Raw genomic sequence first — 23,695 nt, forward strand, 5'->3', positions numbered from 1 at the left:
ACTAAAAACTTAATCATGGTGATGGTTTTATTTAATTGGTCTCATTCATTTTCAAAAGTTTTTGATATGAAAAGAAACAGATGAGTTGGTTTGGTGCAGAAAATATTTGGCCAGATTGTCGACCCTTTTTGGTATAAACTTAGTAGCTGTGTGACTTTTTAGACAGGCTACATGATCTCGCTGTGTCTAGTTTGCTCATCTGTAAGGTGGGTATGATGATAACCTAACTCACAGAATTATTTGGGATTAAATGAGTTAATACATGTAAATCATTTAGAACAATGCTTGGCACTTCGTAAATGCTAGCTTCTATTATTTTGTGTATTTTGAAATATTTTTCCATGGTTATTAAAATAAGGCATTCTGTGTATACAAAACTTCATTCATTGATTTCACAAATACTTATTAAGCAGATACTGTTAACATACTGAAGATATAACAATGAATAAAAAGGAAGTCTCTTTTCTCTCAGAGCTTACATTAGTGGCAGGGGATACAGGTAATTAAAACAATAGCAAAAAAGCAGGTAGTGATAAATGCTGTGCAGAAAAATTGAACAGGTTAAGGGGAAAAGATGGGAATGAGATTCATGAGCAAGAAGGCTTTTTTAAGAACAGGAAGAAATATGAACAAGGACTTGAAAAAAGTGAGAGAGCAAACAAAATTGAGGAAATAAAACAATGTTGTTCTTATTTCTACGTAAGAGCTCATACTATATTAACACTTTGATCGCCCACTGTGGAGCGGGTGCCCCTGAGGAAACAGCTGTCACCCAGATTTGGCTGATACGGTGTTCAGTGAGCTAAGGATGTTGGTCTTTTGTGTTCCATATTTATTTATCTTTTTCTTGGTTTGCTATTTGCTTTTCAATATTTTTATAATGTGTATGTCATAAAGCACTTCCAGCTTTTCTTAAGGTTTTTGGGCGGTTTTTGTTTTTTGGTTTTTTTTTTACATTTTAAAATCTACCCAAAATGTGTGTTCACGTGAGGTGAAATGTCAGGAACTAATAAGTGCTATAAAGAAACATGAAGTAGGTTAAGAGAGATTAAAAAGTGACAGAGTAACTTCTTTCACTAATGGCAGACCAGGTAATTTGGGCCTTCCCCATTACTGATAACTAAAAAGAAAGTAGATATATTATAGAATCATCAAAGGGCTAACAAAATTGGAAGGACTTAACAGAACTGAGATACTAGAGAAGACCAGAATCCAGGTTGATAAGCCTGTCACTTAGGGTAATTTTGCCTGGAATATTATCTGCCAATTCTGAGGAAGCAACAGAATATGTGTTGACAGCATCACTGGACTAGGGGGACGAACATCAGAGTTCAGTTTTCCACCAAGAGTTTGGATCCTGCAGGGCTGTACCCCAGAAATAAATCAGTTTCTCAAAGATTGTATCCTGGTTTTTCAGGCTTTGGACTTGGATTCAGATGCTCTTTGATTGCTAGTGTTTCTGGACACCTAGCAAAAGCAAATGAAAATAATCCTAGAGGAACACAGCATCCTTTTGAAGCGCAAGTTATCTCTACAAATAACTTTTTAAATGTAGCATCCAGAAAATAGTTAAAGATAACTAGACACTGGAGGAGACTAGATACTTAAGCAAGAACCATCACAAACAATGACCAAAGAAATAGACTCACAGAAATGGATCCTAGGATTATCAGTCACAAACTGTGAGCCATCTCTGTTTAATTACATGCTATGTATGCAAGGAAATAAAAGCTATGCTTGAAGATTTCAGTGAGGAACTAGAAACTTCTAAAAGAGCAGATGTGAAAAAGAACTAAATAAAAATCTTAAAACTAAAAAATATAGCAAGTATAGTTAAAAGGTCTATAAAGGGGGTTATTAGCACATTAGATAAAACTGAAGAGAGAATAAACTAGAAGGTGGGTCTGAAAAGACTGTAATGAAACAAAGACAACAAGAAGATAGAAACTGTGGAGAACAGGGCAAGAGATACAGAGAGTATAGTGGGAGTGTCTAACATGCATGTACCTGCACCCAAAAGAAAGGTGTAAAAGAGATAATGAGACCAAATCATACTTGGAGACAATGAAATAACTCTTGAAAGCCACCAGAGAAACAAAAGGCGCATTACACTATGCAGGCCTGAGAGTCAGACTGGCAAATAACAACAACAATGGACGCCAGAAGACATTGGAACAATATATTGTGCTGAGAGAAAATAACCCTCTTACTAAAATTGTCTAACCAGTGAAAATATCCTTAAATAACTAAAAAAATTAAAGATTTTTTAGGTAAAAACTGAGTTTGCTACTAGCAGACCCCCTCTACTGGATGTTCTTTGGGCACAAGGGAAATAACCCCACACAGAAGGAAGTTGGTGAAAGATGCAAGAACAAATGAAGAATAACAAAAGTCAAAATAACGTGGATGGGCTCTAACTTGTAGGTGAGTGCAGGGACACTCCCGAAGTTGAAATAGGTCTGTGATGACCTAGGCACTAAGAATTCTAGAAACTAACCAGCCAAAGTCCCTTCCAAAACTAAAGCCTTCATCAGAGAAAACTCCTTAGTGGTAAAACGTCCATATTGATCAGAACAAGGACATTAAAGGTAAAGAGAAGACAGGTTTTCAGATAACTGTGGGAGAGGGGAATAGAGGAAGCAGATCTCAGAATATACTAAAGATTTTGTATGTACACGCAGACACACAGCCCCACGTGCTTATACACAGTACATACTTCGTGGTAACAATGAAGCATGAGTTTAGAGCCATGAAGCTAAGAAAGCTATGCTGGTACACTGCCCTGCCCCTCACAGGATTATCCTCCTACAGAAGCAGGAAAACCCATCTTAATTAACCATGAGGAACAGAAGGGGATTATTGATGGAAACTCTCACAGAGTTATTAGAGGAAAAAAAGATAATTGCTGTAGCATTTCTGCTGTCAGATAAAGACAGATGTACCCACAGAGAACAGATGAAAATCTAATGTGTTCATCCTTTGCCCTAGAAATCTAACTTCTAGAAGTGTAGCTCAGAAGTATACAAGGAAAAGAATAAAATGTTTGTGCAAGGTAATCATTGCAGCTATAAAGTATTCATTAGAAATAGTTCTCATGTCCCTTAATAGGGATGTTGATTAAATAAACTGTCCATCCTCAGTAGCATACTGTGCAGTGGCTACAGGCATACCATGTTTTATCACACATTGCTTTACTGCACTTTACAGAGACTTTTTTTTTTCACAAATTGAAGGTATGTGGCAACCCTGCATGAAGCAAGTCTGTTGGTGCCAGTTTTTTAGCAGCATTTGCACACTTCATGTCCCTGTGTCACATTTTGGTCATTCTTGTAATATTTCAAACTTAATTGTACTTGTGGTGGTGATCTGTGATGAGTGATTTTTGATGTTACTACAACTTGAAGGCTCAGATGATGGTTAGCACTTTTCAGCAGTAAAGTATGTTGTAATTAAATTATGTACATTTTTTAAAGACATAATGCTATTGTGGACTTAGTAGACTACAGTAGTGTAAACATAACTTTATATGCACTGGGAAACTAAAAAAATTTGTGTGACTCACTCTTTTGTGATACTTGCTTTATTGTGGTAGTCTAGAACCAAACATGCAATGTCTCCAATGTATGCCTATAAAAGGAATCAGAAAGCTCTAGATATGCAACTATAGTGTGATGTCCAAGATATATTGTTAAGAGAAATGGACCACTTCAAGAAGAATTAAGTGACTGTACATTCCTAAAGATTTATATCCTAAGTTCAAAGAGGAATTGCCGAAAAGATCTTAAACTGCATTTGGTACTCATATTGTTAGTAATGATACTGCTGCTGTTATTTTGAACACATTATATAGTATGATAAAGCCAATAAGTACTTATGTTTATATTAGAAACCAAGAATTTTAGCATAAGAGATAAACAAATGCCAATCAAAGAAGTAAAAACCCTGTAATGAAATTGTGTTAAACAGATGCCAGTGCCAACTTGAAGGATTTCCCATTGGCCAGAGATGTGTCAGTTTGACTGTGACAAAATGGCTGCAGTGGATGGAAACATATGAAATATGTTAAATTCCATGGATTTATAATGACACTTTTTAAAAAAGGTTTACTAATTACCTTTGGAGGATTCTAGTTTGTAGTCATTATTTTGAAAACTGATTTTTAAAAATTCAAATATTTCTCTTGCCTTTCTAGTACAAACAATATCTCAGGGTAATGATAGACCAGTGACTGTAACAATTTTGCAGCTCCTAATGAAGTAGTGAATCTAGGCAGTGCTCATCATCAGTGACTGCTAGAATCATTAGAAGATCAGTAAGGAATTTTAATGGATAGATTAGACTGATGACACTTGAATGAACAGAACAACTGTAATATCACAGGAAGAAATACAATCAGACACAGCCTCCTGGTTGAAGTGGGAAGTACACAGTACCGCATACAACATATTCAGATTTTTTTTAATGTGCCTGAATCTGATCAAGCTACTAGATCGTTTTAATAGGAAATCTAGGGGACAGAAGAATGTATTAAATGACCTCATGGGGATGCAAGAGTTAAGATCCAGGATGTGGAAATTTTTACAGGATAACTAACCTGGTTTCTTCTACAATTATCTAATGTATGTGAAAGTTGGCAAAGTATAGGAAGAGGCATTTGACAAATTAAAGAAAATTGAGAAGTGTCAACCAAATGCAGTGTAGGCATCTTGGTTGGATCCTGATTCCAATAAACAATTGTAAAAAGAAATTTATCAGACTAGGAAATTTTAACACTGGTTAGGTATTTCATGACATTAAGGAATTGTAATAATTTTATTGATGTACTTAACATGTTTTACAGAAGAATTTTAAGTACATACTATTTACAGGTAAATGATAATTTTAAGTTTGTCCAAATTTGTTCTGTCAGGGGTGAGAACATTGTTTTTTAGGTCGTTAATTTTGGTTTTATATTTATGAAATTTCTTCATTTTATTATTATGATTCTATTGTTATTTTCCTATTTCTTGAAAAGGCTATGAATGGTACTTCTGATTTTTAATGTCCAGTGTTCTAATTCTTAAGTATTTTGGAATTGTCACTTTCATTTCTTCTTATATCCAACAATTTGAGGTGTTCTTCAGTTCCCAAGTACTTGGGTTTATTATTATTTGTTTACATTTTTCTTAATGATTTCTAATATTATTTCCTTCTAAACAGAGTAAGACCTTAGCAGATTTTGCTTTGTGCTATATTGATGTTTTCTTTGTATATTAATTTATAGTCCGTCTTGGGAAATGCCCCTTCGATTCTTGGGAGGGAAAAGGTATATCTTTGCAGTCTATATGTATGTTCTCAGTCATTCATGTATTGTTGTTTCAGTCATTAAATATAATTCATACTTTCTACATCTCTATTAATTTTTACTTGGATACAGTGTATCATTGACCAAGTACAGTTGTGTTTCTGTCAAATTTTTTGTTTGTTTTTCAGTTTTGACGATTTTGATGTTATTTGGCACATCCCAGTTCATTATCCATCATGGATTTCATCTTTTTTCAACATAGGATTCCTTTTTCTATCTAATGCTTTTTGCATTGAATTCCGCTTTGTCTAACACTTAATACTGCTATTCCTTCTTTATTTCTTGATGTCATGTCCCATTCTTTTCTTTTGAACCTTTTTGTGTAAGAATGCTTCATGTGAACAGTACATAATTTAATTTTTTTTTTACTAAATCTGGTAGTCCTTATTTTAGTAAGTGCTTCCATTTACTGAGAAACTACTTACTATGCCAAGAAGCTTTATATAATTTCTCATTTAATCCTTAAAACAAATCTGAGGGTGACCCTATTATCTCTATTTTAGAGATGATGAAATTGAGTTTCAGAGAGGTAAAGTAATTTACACAGGTAGATCTTTCTTACTTATTGCCTGAAGCTGTCGGAATATTTGTCTCCCAAACCCTAAACTGTTAGGCAATTCTATCAGATTTATCTAAAATGCTCTGCTAGATTGAGGAGAGATGTTGCTGCTTGGGGAGAAGACAGTTTATTGCTAAATAACTTAAAAATGTCTGTAGTTCTTCCATTACCAAAACAGTATAAGCAAAACTATCACCTCAGGAGCTTCATGTCCCAGAATGCAATAAAACCACTTCCTGTCCATTTCTCCTCATATTACTGAGAGTTGTCCTCCCTGAGTAGATATAGAAAGAAAGTCGTTGATTGATGTTAGAGGGTGGTGATACTTCCCCAGCCATGTTAGAAAGCAGTTTCCTTACAGCAGCCAAGAGGCTTTCCTCCTGGTCAGCTAAGTCCCTGCAAGAGTGTATAAAGTGAGTGTGAATGAAAAATCTACTGCTTTTCTGTTTAGCCTTACATTTCTTCTTTGTGATCCTGTCTGTTTTTTGATTAATGGAATATCTCTTGAGCTGTAGTAGTTCGCCTGTATTCCCCATTTCCTTCATCAACATTTCAATGGGAAGGTAGGGTTAAATAAATTAGTTGATAATAGTTTGTCAAAGCAATAATCTTTCAAAGCAATTAGATTTTTCTTTTTGCTTTTAAAAAGCATGAACTATGTATGTGATAGGACATTGATAGGTGAAGGATGGTCTGGAATTTTTGCTAATGGTTTGCCAATATATTTTCTTAAGACGTCTTACGAAGTTAATGAATCCCGAAAAATTGAAACCCTTGAGAATTTGGATCTGGATTTTGATGATGATGTCACAGAACTTGAAACTTTTGGAGTAACTACCACCAAATCGTCAAAGTCGCCAAGTCCAGCAAGCACTTCCACAGTACCCAGCACAACAGATACGCCCACAGCCCCCAGCACGGCAACCACATCTGTGGCACCAAATGCACCAGACATTTCTGCTCACTCTAGAAGTTTATCTCAGATTCTGATGGAACAGTTGCAAAAGGAGAAACAGCTGGTGACTGGTATGGACGGTGGCCCTGAAGAGTGCAAAAATAAAGATGATCAAGGATTTATACCATGTAGTGAAAAGGTATCCAATTCTGACAAGTCTTTGGTGCAAGATGATAACTTGAAAACATCCGATGCCTTTCAGTTAGAAAGTTCTACAGAAGTGGAAACTTCTAATAAAAATGATATGGCCACTGACATGGAGTGTGTTGATGAAGCACTGAATGTTGTCGAGAACACAGACAATAATTCAAAGGAAAAGACTGTTACATCAGAAGCAGCTAAAACTGCAGATGTAGTTCTTTGCAATAGTGATACAGATGAAGACTGTTTAATAATTGATACAGAGTGTCAAAATAATAGTAATGGAAACACAGCCGAAGTGGGTTCTAATTTAAGTTCTAAGCCAACTAGCCTGAATTCTTCCTCAGGACAGGCTTCTGTAGGAAACCAGACTACTACTACTTGTAGTCTTGAAGAGTCATGTGTTTTAAAAAAACCTATCAAACGAGTATATAAAAAATTTGATCCAGTTGGAGAAATTTTGAAAATGCAAGATGAACTCTTAAAGCCGATTTCCAGAAAAATACCTGAGTTGCCTTTAATGAATTCAGAAAATTCTAAGCAGCCTCCTATTTCTGAGCAATCCTCTGCTCCTTCAGATGCCTCTGGTTGGCCAAAATCTATATGGCCTTCTGCCTTTCAGAAGCCAAAAGGACGTAAGTAAATATTTTCAAAGAATTTTATATTAACTGTTTGCCTGTACCTTATCCTTGATTTTCTCCCTCATCCCCTCACTTTCTGTTTATTGTAACATGTTTTCTCTTTGTTATAATATCTTTGCATAGTCATTGATATTTTATTTTTCAATCTACTGTTCAGTATTTCAGCTTCTAAAACCTTCACTCTAAAAATGTGCCCACACTCTAAAAATGTGTATGGATTTTTGTAACCTAAGTTATCCAACGTGTACAATGGCCACTAAGCTACAGATAATGGACTCTCCCAAACTGATGAAGGACGAATTTGATAAATTATCATTTACCAAAAATAGTCATAACTATTTATTAGTCTAAATGTATTCCTGGTGTTGGGCTACAGTTTTGTACTTTTTCATTTTGTGAAATAAATACAAAGCTGCAGCTCAGCTCTGCCAGGATTATGAATAACACTACTTTTTAAAGCTTTTTTTTCTTCTCACTTCATCTGCTGTCTCACTAGTTTATACTTTGCCTAGGGTAAGTGAAAGCAGTAGTTAAAAGAAAGAGAGCCTTAAATAAAGCTTTGATTTTAGCTCTTGCTGGAGTTCCAGTAAAAGTAAACAGAAACGGTACTAATGTGATGGTCAACTCAGAGGAAATAGAAAGCTGATAGTTGAATTGTTTTATCTTGAATTATGATGGATAAAGGGCTAATGTATTTTAAAATAAAAATGAGAAATATAATTATTTTTAAAGGATTGCCATATGAACTTCAGGACTATGTTGAAGATACATCGGAATATGTGGCTCCTCAGGATGGAAATTTTGTTTACAAGCTGTTCAGCCTGCAAGACCTGTTGCTACTTGTGCGATGCAGTGTCCAGAGGATAGAGACCAGACCACGTTCCAAAAAACGGAAGAAAATCAGAAGAGTAAGTAGTTACTTGGGGAGTTAGGATGTAATAGCATAAAGAGATAATTAGCAAATATTCACATGCCGTTGTTATGAAGTTTAGTTTTAAACTGTTGGTTACTCTTACAGTAGGTTTTCCACATAAAATACTGAAAACACTTTCAATAAGGGAGAGTGTTTACTTAAACATAACAGTCATTAGTACTGGTGACATTCTTGCATGGAATATATAAACTATGTGAAAAAGTCGCCATTGTAGATTTGACCTAGATTGGCACACATATTCCCGCTTTCTCTGTGAATTTGGATTTCCATTATGACATACTAGCCCCTTTCTTTCTTTCTTTCTTTGAGAATTTTCTTGAGTTATTTTACAAGTTCAAGTTTTAAAAGGTGGGCTTTCATGCACATTTGAAATGTCTTCTCAGGATTGTTGGAAGACCAAGTGTCTTCCTTTCATTTTCCCCTGTTGTTTCTTTTGGGATTTGATATAAATGTTTTTCTCAGTTAAAAAAGTTTTTGCCACAATTTGAGTGATTGGTTCTTTGAGCAGTTTTCTGTTTGATATTTGAAGTTCTTTTTCAGATTAGTTTGAATTAGTTTGATTTTTTTATGTGTGTGTAACCACTGAATTCTGGTTAATAAAGAGGAACTTTTGTGGTATAATTGATTGCACAAGAAATAGTGCCAAATCTCTCCTTTAATTTTTTCTTAAGAGAATTTTTTCTGTTACGTACATTTGTCATAGCATACCCTTCTTTCCTCCCTCCCTTCCTTCTTTCCTTCTTTTTCTTCCTTCTCTTCTTCCTTCCTTCCTTTCTGTTTTGATATCTCTGTTTCTTGCTGTTTGACCTACCACCCAACAAGAATCCTCAGTGACCACTTTAGAACGTCAGTGTGTTTTTGGCCAGGGAACAGGTGAATCAAGAACAGTGATGTTCCAGCATTGACCCTTGTGGGTCAACTTCCTGACTTTGCCTGATCATATTAAGGTATAACAGAAAAGAAAAGAAAAGAAAAAGAAGTACCTACCTTTCTTAGCTGCCAATAGCAGCAGAGGGAGAGTCTGTCATGAAAAAATGCTAAAGCCAGTCCATGAGGGTCAAGGATGTATACTTTGTCCACCAGAATCCAACGCACTTAGTGGATCTTTGCCTTGATGGCACTTTTATCCTTAAAAGGAAGATTGTTAATAAAATTTTAAGTTTCTAATTCTCATAATTTGGTTTTCATCATTGATTTAGACTTGGAATTTTGGAAACTAAATAGTTTTGAATTAAATGTATGGGGGAGTGTTTTTTTGTAAGAGAACCTCAAGGAATGATAAAATACTATGGGTCTGATATTAGTCTCCTTCTAGATAAATACAAATACTCCTTGTAGTAAAAGATTTTACTTTATTTGCTAATTTTTCCAGTCTTATCTATATTTAACTGTGATGAATTTAATGGTCATAGCATGAACACATGAACATCTTGAATACATATAGTGTCAGTGCTATGGATTATATTTTCAGAATTTTATTTCATTATTTCTTACTTGGTATCTGATTTATTTGGGCGCTAAACTCATTTCTTTTACATTCTACCCTTTGAGCCCATACCACTCTGTATTGATCTACCAGCTTATAGCACTTAGAAACTATTGATGGCCAGGATCTCTTAAGTGAGAATAACCTAGGGATATTTTGGACACTGATTTAATTCTTAAAAAAGACAAACTGTTAAGAACATGGTCATTCACTTGACTAAAGTGAAATTAATGAAGTAAATGTTAAGACAAAACCTTACAGGAGAGAATTCATTCTTCATCAAAATATCAGAATAGTCAAGTCCCAAAGAATAGCTGAACAGGAGCCTTATCTTTCCAGTTGTGTTAATCCCAGAGTAAAATTTTAAAATTCTCAGTGAATGCTTATCATATTGTACCTGTCAGTATGTGTAATAGTTTAGTACACATGGTTTAAATTCCCTAGTAGAATGTATTCCCTTTGGAATCATCTCCTATTTATCTGTTTCTCCCAATTTTTTATTCCATAGGAACTTAATAAATAGGTATTGAATAAATGAGGAAAACTGGGGTAAGAAGAGAGGACCATGTTGTTAAGGAAGGGAAGTTGAGGCACTAGTTGAGAAATTTTAAAGCAGCACTGTTTAAACTCTAATTAGGTAAGAATGCATCTTCATTAATGTTTCCTACTTCAAAATCGACTTGTTTAGATAAAGTTTTAAAATACTCAGAAGACTTTTCAACCCCTGTTGTCCAAGAACCTTATCAGTTTTTTTCTTTTGGTTCTTCCATCCTGTGTTATCACAGTTGAGATTTTAGTTTCCAGTATCATTTATCCTTCCTCACCAAAATTCTGCTTAGTAAGAGCTGCAGGATAGAGGAGAACCTAAAACAGCAGCCAATTTCAAATGCTGGAATGAAATAAAGAGGGCTAATTTGGACCACAAGTTGGAACTGCAACTTCCTGTTCTACATATAATTATGAAATCCAGACCAAGTACCTTTGAATGATTTAACATTATTTCATTGTCTGTCTCAATCAGATTTCCTAAGAGCTATATTCTAAAGTGGGTCAAAAATTCAGATCCAGTTATTTTAAAGTTTATATTGCCATTCTAGGGCCAGAAAAAAGGATCCTGACAATTCTTGAGTATTAGGAAAGAACAGAATATACCTATTGGGATTAATGACAGGATACTAGCTATGAAGTATCTATTTGGGAATGTATGTAAAAGTTTGAAAGGCTTATGTGAAAAATTGGAAGACAGAGAACCATGACAAAGTTTCACTTAGGGAGAAAAGGAGCTACCAATCAAGGGATAAAGGAAATGTAAATTTAATTTTTATAATTTGAAAACTTTGTACTTAAAATTTCACTTTAATTTTGCAATACTAAAATAAAACATTCAGATTTTTCTTTCCATTGGCTTCCTGGAGATGGCAGTAGAATACGTACAGAAATTAATACTAGATTCAGGACTTCGTTTTGTAGATATAGCAGTATTATCAAAGAAAATCCCCTAGAGTAGTTTCTTCAGAAAGAGTGATATTTTTTAATTTGAAAAGAAATCTAGAATTCCATTACCTATTCATGATCCAAAAGGGGATTTTTTTTATGTATTATTCTTTTTCCAACTCTGCTGTAAACTGGCTGTGTGCTCTTGAGCAGATATCTCAACCCTCTGGGCCTTCATTTCTTTATATCTGGCTTCTGTTTGCAACTATAAGAAACCATAAGTGCAGATTACCAGTTGCTGAAAAATTATTATACAGTTAAATGCTTTTACAATAAAATAATACTAATCATAATTTTTTTTTTTTTTTAATTAAGAAGACACTGTAGGGAACTTACTACTCAAAAGTTTGGCCCCTGGAACAACAGCTTGTTAAAAATGCAAAGCCTCCATTTTCACCTTAGATTTTGCATTTTAACAAAATCATCAGGTTACTCATATGCGTATTGAAATTTAAGAAGCACTGCTTTAGAGTCTTACAACATTCAAAGATAATAATGAACCAAAGTTATTGTTAACAGGAATTTTACTGGGTTTGGAGTGTTTTTAATCACCACCATTATGCCAAGCCCACTTAAAGTACCACTTTGTGAAAATCAGGAATTCTGAAACATTTATGAGATATTTTCAAGTATAAAAATGGTGATAGCTTGGTATAATTTCAGAAGTAATAACTAGCCATATCACTTTAAGTTCCAAAAATCATGTGTGGAAATGAAGAGACTGCTGTTAAGGGTAGAATTTTACGTGACAGAAATGAGGTAGCATGAGCACGGTGAACACGACTAGCATTATATTATTTCACAACGTGCGTTTCCTGACGTTTCCTTTAGACTGGTAATGGGTACCGTCGTTTTCCTAAATCTCGTTTGTGTCCTGACCAGCAAGCTCTAAATGGATGACTTGCCAAGTACTTAGTGTCTGGAATAAAGCCTTCATATTAATGAAAGTAGCGACATTCACCGATGTTAGTGTAGATATTAGTGCTCATACACTCAAGGATTGAAAACAAGCTGCTCAGAGTATATAAGCCCGAGACAGTGTGACTAATGCTTTAAAGAGACCAAAAATTCTTACCTTTTTTATCGTCTTGAGAATTATTAGTATATGTTAGTCTTGGCTTCCCAGCTTCTAGCTTTTAACCTTTAGCTAATTATGTGTCCCAGGTTCTGTTCCAAGGATTCTGTCAGTAGTCACATTCCGTGACAGATATGGAATATGTGCATGTGTAGGGAGGTATGTTGATTTTCGTTGGGGGTGAGGGAGGCTGTCGGTTCAAGACCTCCAGTTTACCCACTTCTTGTCCACTTCTACGAAGAGTTCTATCCCTCTCTCTGTCTGAATCCCAAAGGGTGAAGTAAAATTGCCTGAAAGCATTCTGAAAGGGGCAAAATTATATAGGCAAATGTATTTGCTGTTCATGGTAAATTAATGGAGCTTTCTAAAAGTATAACCTTGAATTGCAGCAATTTCCAGTTTATGTGCTACCGAAAGTGGAGTATCAAGGTTGCTACGGAGTTGAAGCTCTGACGGAAGGTGAACTTTGTCGCCTGTGGACTGAAAGTTTATTGCATTCCAACTGCTCATTTTATGTTGGTAAGTTATACAAGAGGCTTTGCTCTCCTTTTTAATTCCCTTGTATATACATACAATTCAATTTATGTATAAGTATTTCCGTTCCGTACTTTTTATTTTCAGTTTTCTGATTGTATTAACATGTCTTTCCATTAAAACACCATTCCTACTCCAGTGTTAAATGACAGGGTGGGAGCAGTGATTATCAAATGTTTTAATTTCCCTCTTATTCCCTTATTAATTGTACATGAACATCACTGTAATCATTCTTTTCTTAAAATACTTAGTTTATTTAACAGTGTAACTAACTAAAAATATATGTATGTTTTCTAACAAGCTTTTATTTTTTTTTTGGTAACAGCTGAACACAACATACATTTATTATCTCACATTTCCATGGGTCAGGAGTTCACGAATAAGTATCTGGGTCCTATGTTCATGGTCTCACTAGGCTGAAATCAGAGTGTTCACTGGTAGTGCAATGTTGTCCAAAGCTTGGGGTCCTCTTTCAGACTCACTTAGGCTATTGGCCGAATTCATTTCCTCTAACAAGCTTTTTTAAAAAGTACTATTTAATTGGTTTCAATGTATTTTGAAATTTTCTTAAAATTATAATGACATTGTTTTTTTAAATCTCAAATACCTTGATGAAATTTTTTTGAGTTTGTTTTTGTTTTGTTTTGAGGGGATAGTTAGGCAGGGACTTACTTTGTGTTGGCTGGGTTCATGTACAGTTAACATCCTTCACGTGAAGGGTTACTGGCTGATCAGTATGGATACTGTTTCGTTCCATTGGAATGCCTAATCCTGTACTTCTCAGTTCATCCCATACATCCTAATCCATGCCAGGCATCTCAGGATGCCCCTCCACGATGTCATTTCCTTCCCTGGATTTCTCAGTGTATTGTCTTTTTTATGACTTGTTGCTTTCTAGTTTATTGTTCTTTTTTAAGTCTATCCTCTTTTCCCCTTAGACAAAACTAGTTTAATGTCAGAGTCTGATGAAACTTTACATTCTTGCAGTGCTTAGCATAATTTCTGTTACACAATAAATGTTATATGTGTGTTTTTCTTGCTTAATCGATAAAGGTTACCACGTGAAATTTTTTTCCATATTTTAGCTAATCAGCGTTTTCTCTTCATATCTTATAAGAGTGTTAATAAGATCTTTGATATACTTTCTCTGCTTGGCCCTACTTAAGGAAGTGGCTAAATGCACTACTTGGTGATGCGCTAGCCTCCTCCTCCCCCTTCATACATAATGCTGGAAGTTTGTTGTCATAGTTCTCAGCCAGTGACCACAATTTCAGCGTTCCTTCAAAAAGACCTGTTGCAATGAAATGCACCAACAGTCTTCATGTAAGCTACTAGCAGGCTGTTGCCAGCCACATCAATTTTAGTTAAGGACCAAAGAAAAACTTACCGTTGAAATCTTTTTTTAAAGTACTGTCAGAATAGATAGTCCTGACTAAAACATTTATAGTTTTTTTTTAATGTTTAACAGATAAAGCTATCATCATCAATATGCCTTACTTTATCAAAAGTACAGTAGTCTCCCCACTTAAGTGCAGTTTTGTTCTCCAGCAGCTTGTTACCCCTCAGTCAACCATGGTCCGAAAACATGAAATAGAAAATTCTGGAAATAAACGATTCATAAATTTTAAATTGCATGCCATTCTGTATAGTGCCTAAGGCATGGACCATCCCTTTGTCCAGCGTATCCTGCCCATCAGTCACTTACTAGCCGTCTCAGTACCGGATCTATGGTCGAGGTATCGCAGTGCTTGTGTTCAAGTAACTCTTATTTTACTTATTAATGGCCCCGAAGTGCAAGAGTGTAAGATGCTGGCAATTTAGGTATGCCAAAGAGAAGCCACAAATGGCTTCCTTTAAGTAAAAAAGTGAAAGTTCTCAACTAAATAAAAGGAAAGAAAACAATTCATGTGCTGAGGTTGCTAAGATCTGTGGTCAGAACAAACCTCCTGTCTGTGAAATTGTGAACAAGGAAAAATAAATCCGTGCTTGTTTTGCTGTCACTCCTCAGCCTGCACAGGTTATGAGTACTTAGTGAAGATAGAAAAGGCATTACATTTTAAAAATATTTCGAGAGAAAGAGACCACATTCAGAAAACTTTTGTTATAGTATATTGTTAAAATTGTTCTGTTGTATTATTGTTGTTGATCATCTCTTACTGAGCCTAATTTATACATTAAACTTTATCATAGGTAGGTATGTACAGGAAAAAGCAGTATATGTAGAGTTTGGTACTATCCTCAGTTTCAGGCATTCACTGCAGGGTCTTGGAACGTATCACCTTGTGAGCATGTGGGAACTCCTGTATTCTTTAAAGTCCTAAGTAATCATTGCACGATGTAACTTTTATCGTCAGTAAATCCTATCCACTGATAACCCATTCATTTTAATGTAATGGGATGGTGTATTTTGTATCTTAGACACCTGTTTGTTTAGAAACTTATGTTGTATTGTAATATGGTTGTGTTTTCTTTGTTTGGGTGTCTTTGAGGGTTTTTTTTTGTCTTTTTGTGCAGGAGTAAATATGTTTTGAAATGCTATTTTAAAAGCATTTATGAGTTTTGAGGTTTATTTTAAATGTTGTTATATTACTCTTTCAACTTAAGAAAAATGTTGCAACAGGAAGGGAGTGTAGGAGAAAGGACTCCTAAATAAGTTTTTATTATAGTTACTTTCTGGAAATAGGATAAAAACAGAAAGCTACAGTTTGTCATAGTGTCTGGGGTGACTGAGTATAGTTAAAACAAGTTACGTATCAGATGTGACTGTAAGGTAGTATGTGTGACTCATTACTTAGTCTCTTTTTTAAAGTTCTGTCTAACATCATGTAGAGTTAGTGGTTTTAGTTTTAAAGGAGAGCACCTGTCTACAGATGGTCAAGATATTTATATTTTATAGGGCATCTTAGGACATCTGGCTTCAGAAGTGTTTATTACTGCCCTTTGACATCTAAATAACTGGCTAATTGAAAATTATTTTTACCTGTATGATATTTCACTTATTATGAGTTACAGTATGAACTTAAAAGCAGTAATGTGTTTCTTTTCAAACGTTTTGTTGTTTGATCTTCTGTGTGTCGGTCTCCCTTCCCTTGCTACTCCAGTCCTCCTAGCTTCGCCTCCTCCAGGCTCCCAAGATACAGCTCTTAGCATATTGCCGGAGGTTTTGTTTTGTTGTTTTTCTCTCCTTTTTGTTCTTTATGTACGTACTACTCAAATCAAATTATATAATACATTTGAAATGCTCCAAAATCATCCTTAGAAGCTATTAAATGTACATATATATATATACACACACACACACATATATACACACACACACTTATATTTACGTATTTGTGTATGTTATAAAATAATTCAGTAATACTCTAACTCACTTATGAAGTATGTACTGAGGGTCAAGGACTATATATTCATTATTACTAATCCTTACTATTCTGTAGAATAGATGATGTTTATCTTTGTTTTACAGAGGAGGAAACTGAGGCTAAGAGAGATTATTGCTCAAGATTACACAATTTGTGGGAAATCCAGAATTTATATCCATATTTTTTCTGATTCCACTATAATGGAATGTAGAAAGCAAGCTGACTTTGGGAGTCAAAAGATAAGTGTATGAGCACTTCATATTTTAAAGTTCTTTTACCTTGGGTAAAATCATTTAAGTTCTCTAGACCTCAGCTTTTTCATCTGTATGTAGTGGCCATAATAAAATTTTGTTCAGTCTACCTCGGGGACTGTATACACAAATCCTTTTTATTACAATGATTACATAATGTATTGCCCTAAAAGTAGACTTCTCCTTAATGAAAATAGGTACCTAAAGACAATGAAGTAATACTGTGTATATTTTTGTACTGAGAAAAAGATGAAAATATGAAAATAATCTTTATGATACCAGAATAAGAAAGAATTTCTTAACCAAAAATTAAAAGAAGACTAGTTGGGGTAGTGGGGAGGGTATAACTCAGTGGTGGAGTACATGCTTAGCATGTACAAGGTCCTGGGTTCATTCCCCAGTACCTCCATTAAAAGAGCCAGTAAATTAAAAAACTGAATTAACCCCCCAAAATTTTAAAATAAATTAATTAATTAAAGGAGACTTCAAAAACCTGATAACGTCTGTATACTTATACATAATTTTTTAAAATGTTTATGTGGTGCTCCTTCAGTCCTAAGACACTGTCAGTTGTAAAATATACCTTTGTTTTGATATGTTTTTCCCTTTGATTTTTAGCTTTTTAAGTATACTAATATACATTTAGAAAAGTGAAAAAATTATAAATATACTTTACAGTTCAAGGAAGTATAACAAACCAGCACCTCTTAACTAGCAGCCAGATCAAGGTGTTGAAAACTACCAGTGCCCAGGAGGACTCCCCTTGTGACACTTCCCAGTCTTAGCCTTTTTCCTCTCCTGCAGTGGTCACCTCTATACTGGCTTCCAGTGTAATCGTTCTGTTTTTGTCAGCTCTATACAAGTTAAATCCTAAAGTAGTACTGTTTTGTTTATGCCTTCTTTTACTAACATAGGTTTTGAAATTTATCCATTTTGTGTATAGCAGTAATTCATTTTTATTGTTTTTGACATACTCCTTTATAAGAATATATCACAATTTATTAATCCACTTAACTTTTGGAGCCTGCTGGGGTTGTTTCCATGTTAATACAACTATGAACATCTTGTAAATGTCTGTTAGTGCAGTGTGTACACATTGCTGTTGTGTGTATACCTAGGAGTGGAATTACGGGGTCATAACTTAAGCATACATTCATCTTCAGTAGAGAATTCTAGAAAGTTTCCCCAAGTGGTTGTGTCGCTTTACATTTACATTAGCAGTATGTGAGGGTTGCAGTTTCTCCACAGCCTTGTCCATACTTGGCCTTATCAGTTTATTTAATTTTATCCATGCTGGTAGGTAGGTATTGATAATATCTCATTAATGTTTTAATTTGCCTTTCCTTGGTTATTTAGGAAGTTGGACACTTTCATTGATTAATAATTATTTGGATGTTTGCTTTTGTGAATTGCCTGTTCAAACTTCTTTTTCTGTTGGCAAATTTTTGTTTGGTAGTTCTTTGTTAGTTTTAAATGTTACAAATATTTTTCTTCTACTCTCTGCCTTGCCTTTTCAGTCTCTTAATGGTGTCTTTTGAACTTGATATAGACCAACAGCCATTTCCTTTATGGTTAATGATTCATTTGCCCTGTTTAAGAAATCTTCCCTACAGCAAAATCATGAAGATATTATCACAGATTATCTTTTAGAAGCCTTATTTTCTTTTTTATTTTTTAATTTCTAGATACACAGTTCTTGTGGTATTTATTTTTGCATGGAATATCAAGTTTTGTTTTGGTTTTTTTCCCAGTTTTCAGCACCATTTACTGAAGAGACCATCCTTTGCTATTCTCCAGTGTTACTTGTGTTATAAATTATATATGTGGTAATTCTGGACCCTCTGTTTCTCTATCCTTGAGACAGTTCCCGTTTTAATTACTCTAGCTAGAGTAATTAAGTAATTACCGTAGCTAAACCATTAACTGTCTTAATTACTTCAGCTTTATAAAATGTTTTACTATTTGGTAAAGTAAATTTCATCAGCTTGTTTTTCTTCAATAAAAACTACCTATCAGATATTTTCTCTGCATTTATTGTTATGATGTTATAACATTTCTCTTCTCTTCTACTAATGTTATGAATCATATTAATTAATTTTAAAATGTTAACCCACCCCATGTCCCTACCATTTATACAGCTTGGTCGTGATATATAACTCTTTTTGTATGTTGGTAGATGTAGTTTGTTAATACTTATTTTGCCATCTGTGTTTATGAGTGAGAATGGCCTATAATTTTCCTTGTGAGCTATTGGTATTAAGGCTAAGTTTATGTCATAAAGTGGGTTGGGATCTGTTTCCTCTTTTTCTGTTATCTGGTAGAATTTTTATTGGTGTTATTTCTTACTTCAGTGTTTGGTTAAATTGACCAGAGAAGCATGTAGATCTAGAGTTTCTTTTTGAGAATGTCCTAATTATCAATTCAATTTTTAAATTAGTTTTAGAACCACTCAGATAATTAATTTCTTGAATCGATTTTAGTAACTGGTGTGTGTGCACATGTGCTTTTTTAAGAAATTTGTTTATTTTTCTTAAATTTTCAAAATTAATGGCATAAAGATCTTCATAATAACCTCCTATGATCTTTTAATGTCTGTAGTAACTATAGTAATTATTACACATTACCAAAAAATTTGGGTTTCTGTCTACCAATTTTTTATGTTTTCTATTTGACTTGTCTGTTCAGGGACTTTTTTTTCCTCTTAGTGCCTTCTTATGAATTGAATATTTTTATTCCATTGTTTTCCTTTTATTAATAGGATAGTTATATGTTAACATAATTATGTGCTCTTATACTAGTCTCTTGATGATGATTTTAGAGCTGTGTTGTCTAATACAGTAGATACTAGCCACAGGTGACTATTGAAGTGTAAATTTATTAAAATTAAAATTAAGTAAAATTCAAAATTCAGTTCCTCAGTCATCCAGCCATATATCAAGTGCTCAGAAGCCACATCTGGTTACTGAACTGGACACTGCAGATATTTTCATTATCACAAAAAAGTTCAGTTGGACACTGCTACTCAAGTAATTATAACATGCATTTTTGATTTTCACCATTAATTATTGGTGTATTCTAGCCTCTTCTCAGACAATACTATCTTATTTTTATATACATTATAATCAGTGTATACATTTAATATTCATTTACACTTAGCCATATATTTAACCTTTGTAATGCTTTTCTTCTTGCATCTCTAAGATTCTAACTACAGTTGACCCTTGAACAACACAGAGGTCAGGGGTGCCAACCCCCTGTGCAGTCGTAATTCCTTGTACAGTTTTCCCTCAGTATCTGTGGGGTACTGATCCCAGGGTGCTCAAGTCCCATGGTTGGCCCTCTGTATCCACAGTTCTGCATCCATGGATTCAACCAATCATAGATTGTGTAGTACTGTATTTACTGGGGGGGCGGGGAATGCGTATAAGTGGACCTGGCATGGTTCACACCCTTGTTCATGGGTCAACTACAGTATAATATTCCTCTGCATGAACAATACTCTTTAGTATTTATTACAGCTCTGCTAGTGACAAAGCCTCCCAGTTTTTATTCATTTGAAAAAAAAATTTTTTTATTTCACTTTAATTTTTGTAGGAAAAGTAATTCATTGTTTCCTGGCTTCTTTTGTGTCTGTTGAAGTCAGCTATTGATCTTATTTGTGCTCCTTTGAAAGATATGTGTCTTTTCTTTGGCAGACTTTAAATTTTCTCTCTTCCTTTCAACAATTTTTCTACAATGTGCCTAGATTAGGTTTTCTTTGTAAATATCCTTTTTACATGTTGTTCATATTGTAACATATTACTCCTTAGTATGTAATTTGATGACCTTTGACAGTTTGGGGGAATTCTCAGTCATTGTCTCACCAAACATCACTTCTTCCCCATTCTCTCTCTTCCTTCTCTGGGGTTTCTGTTGTATTATGTTACATTTTACCATGTCCGTAATGTCCCTTACTTTCTCTTCTGTATCTTCCTTTTGACTCTTCCTGCATGACTATATTTTCTTCTAGTTTACTAATGTTTTCTTTAGCTGTTCCTAATATACTATTTCATTCATCACCTGAGTCTTTAATTTTAGCTATTGTATTTTTTGGCTCCAGATTTTCCATTTGGTTCTTTTTTATACAGTATAATCTTCTACAGAAATTCTCGATTGTGTCTGAAGTATATTAGGCAAAATTATTTTAAAGTCTTTATCTAATACCCTTGTTACCTAGATCCTTTGTGGGTCTTTTCTGTTATTTTTTGTGTATTAGTTTCATAGGGCTGCCATAAAAAGCACCACAAATCGGGTGGCTTAAAACAACAGAAACTTACTGTTTCACAGTTCTGTAGGCTAGAAATTGAGGTGAAGGTGTCACAAGGCCATACTCCTTCTGAAACCTGTGAGAGGGAATCCTTTCTTGCCTCTTTTACCTTCCAGTGTTTTGCCAGCAGTCGTTGGCATCCTTGTCTTATAGATGCATCACTCTCATCTCTGCCTCTGTCGTCACTTGCATCATTTTCCTGTCTCTCTTGTCTTCCTATAAGGACGCCATTCATAGTGAGTTAAGGGTCCATCCTACTCAACTGTGACCTCATCATAACTAATTACATCAGCAACAATCTTCTTTCCAAGGAAATTCACATTCTGAGTTAGTGGGATTAGAGCTCTGACATATCTTTGTATGGGGACACCATTCATTCCACAACAGGTTGTTCTTTTACAGTCCACTTTTTTTTTATCATATGCCAGAATCTTCCTTATCAAGGACTCGATATTATATATGAGAAATTATAGAGATGATGTGAGAGTTAAAATGTTTTCTTCCTCTAGACAGGATTACTTTTGACCACACTAGCAATCCTGATTTGCTGTAATCCAGTTACAGGGATTTAGCTGATTCGAAGCTTGACTTTGGACTGCAGAAAGGCCAGTTTACTTCCCACTTATTGCTGGACGTTACCTTTCATGGTCTGACATTGCCAGTCTTTGGAAAAGCCTGCTTGCAAGGCTAGCTCTCTGCTGGTTTCTGGGAACTTGGATACTAAATGGTGTTCTACACTGATACAGACTTCCTGTAGCTGATAGGATGGCTCATTGTGCCTACACTGTTTGCAAACAATATGGCTCACTCTGAACACCTGCTTTCCTTCTGAGAGTCTGAAATTTTGGTGTGTGTTAGGCAGAGAGTGCCTACATAATGAGCCCCCAATAAAAACCTTGAGTACTGAGTCTCCTCCAGTAGGTTTCTCTGGTATTTAAAAAAAAAATTGCTGGAGAAATTAAGTGCATCTTGTGTGACTCCAGTGGGAAAGGACTGCTTTAATAAAACATACGTAATATAAAATATACCATTTTAACCAATTCAGTGTATAATTTACTGTACATTTTTTAGTGTACAATTTAGTATTAAGTACATTCGCAGTGTTGTGCAGCCGTCATCACTGTCCATTTCCAGAGCCTTTTCATCATCCCAAATAGAAACTAAGGAGAGGACTTTTGAAAATTGTCCTCTGAACTTCACCCACACTTCTTTTCTTTTTGCTGATTCTTCTTTAGCTTGTATCCTTTTGCAATAATAAATCTCATCCATGACTACAACTGTATGCTGAGGCTATGAGTCCTTTTAGAGAATCACCAAACCAGGGCCCCAACTTAGAATGTTAGTGTTTATCTACTTCATAGACCCTGAACTCCAGTTTTTGTTCCTCTAATCCTGAGAGGATATCGAAAGCTCTGGTACATTTCTTAGTCTCTCAGTCGCTTTTTCCAGATTAACAGGCACTCTTAATTAAGACAGGAGCAGCCCCAAGGGCCAGGCTCACATCTCTGGTTTTCTTTCTTCCTTGGGTTATTGTTTCCAAATATATTCCCAATCCCTTTTTGAGTCACCACTAACAAATTATGTAATTTAATTACTCATGATATATATTGCCTTTGTCTCTTCTGTTTATTGATACATCCCAAGCACCTAGAACAATATCTAGAACATGGAGGCACTCAGTGAGTATTTTTAGAATGAGCGAAGTTGGCTTGGATAATTGGTTGAAGGAACAGAAAAGGCAAGGAGAAGGGAAATGACAGAAAACAAACCACTGAATCTATATATGTTATTCTTTTTACAATGGGATACAAGAAGAAAATACTCTTATTTAATTTTTCTCTAAAAAAATTAAGCATTCCTGGTATTGACTATATGTATCGACAGGTGGTCCTCTCTCGTGAATGTTGTCATGGAGTCCTGTGACATGTAAAATGGAAAGTGTTCTCCTTGCCTTCACATTGCACATGGCCAGGGAGACATTGTGCTCAGTCCGTTCCATGTGAATGGCCACCCCTAGAGCTGTGCTGTATAGCATCCTCAGGGATATTTTACATATGATTTTGTTGCCAAAAAGGAAAGATGTTGCTTATTTAAAACAAAACCAAAAACCCTCATGTATCTGTGTACTCTCATGGCTTAGAACCAGATTTGAAAATACTTTTCTTTTAGAATCTCCCAAAGAGCCTCTAGGATAGGAGTGCAGTCCCTACCTTAAGTTCATATAAAAAATTGACTAACACCAGGGAGGGTGGACATTCTTAGTAGAATTTCAGCAAAAACTTTGTGTAATTGGTGTGTGGTGTTAAATATAACATTGTCATGGTTGAGTAACCCTCACAATGAGGCACCTGTTCCATTTGGATCTGTGTATCATTGCGGGTACCTTTTTTTAGCTATGACAGCCTTTAAACCTATAGAAAAGTGAACTGAACTTTAAATCCATCCTTCAAATAGTTGTATCACACAGAATTAAAACAAGATTTATCAAAACAACAAAGCATAATTAATCATATATTGTGTATTATTTTATTCTTTCCAAGCGTTTTTGTAATTTTAATTGCTGTTAACAGCTTTTAATGTGTGTCGACTGCTGCTCTAAATAAAAGAAAA

General features: G+C 34.8%; 1 protein-coding gene across 6 annotated transcripts in view; it reads left to right on the forward strand.

Moving 5' to 3' along the window:
* The window catches only part of ICE2 (interactor of little elongation complex ELL subunit 2), a 61,586-nt gene that overhangs the window by 24,163 nt on the left and 13,728 nt on the right, over positions 1-23,695 (forward strand). For all 6 annotated transcript variants that reach the window (XM_032481057.1, XM_006182343.3, XM_032481058.1 and 3 more), the window contains 3 exons: positions 6,638-7,634; positions 8,373-8,548; positions 13,019-13,148. In XM_032481057.1, coding sequence (XP_032336948.1) covers positions 6,638-7,634; positions 8,373-8,548; positions 13,019-13,148 — 1,303 coding nt within the window. The remainder of the gene's footprint in view (positions 1-6,637; positions 7,635-8,372; positions 8,549-13,018; positions 13,149-23,695) is intronic.

Source organism: Camelus ferus, chromosome 6, assembly GCF_009834535.1.
Source record: "Camelus ferus isolate YT-003-E chromosome 6, BCGSAC_Cfer_1.0, whole genome shotgun sequence".
In the NCBI taxonomy this organism is placed as follows: Eukaryota; Metazoa; Chordata; class Mammalia; order Artiodactyla; family Camelidae; genus Camelus; species Camelus ferus.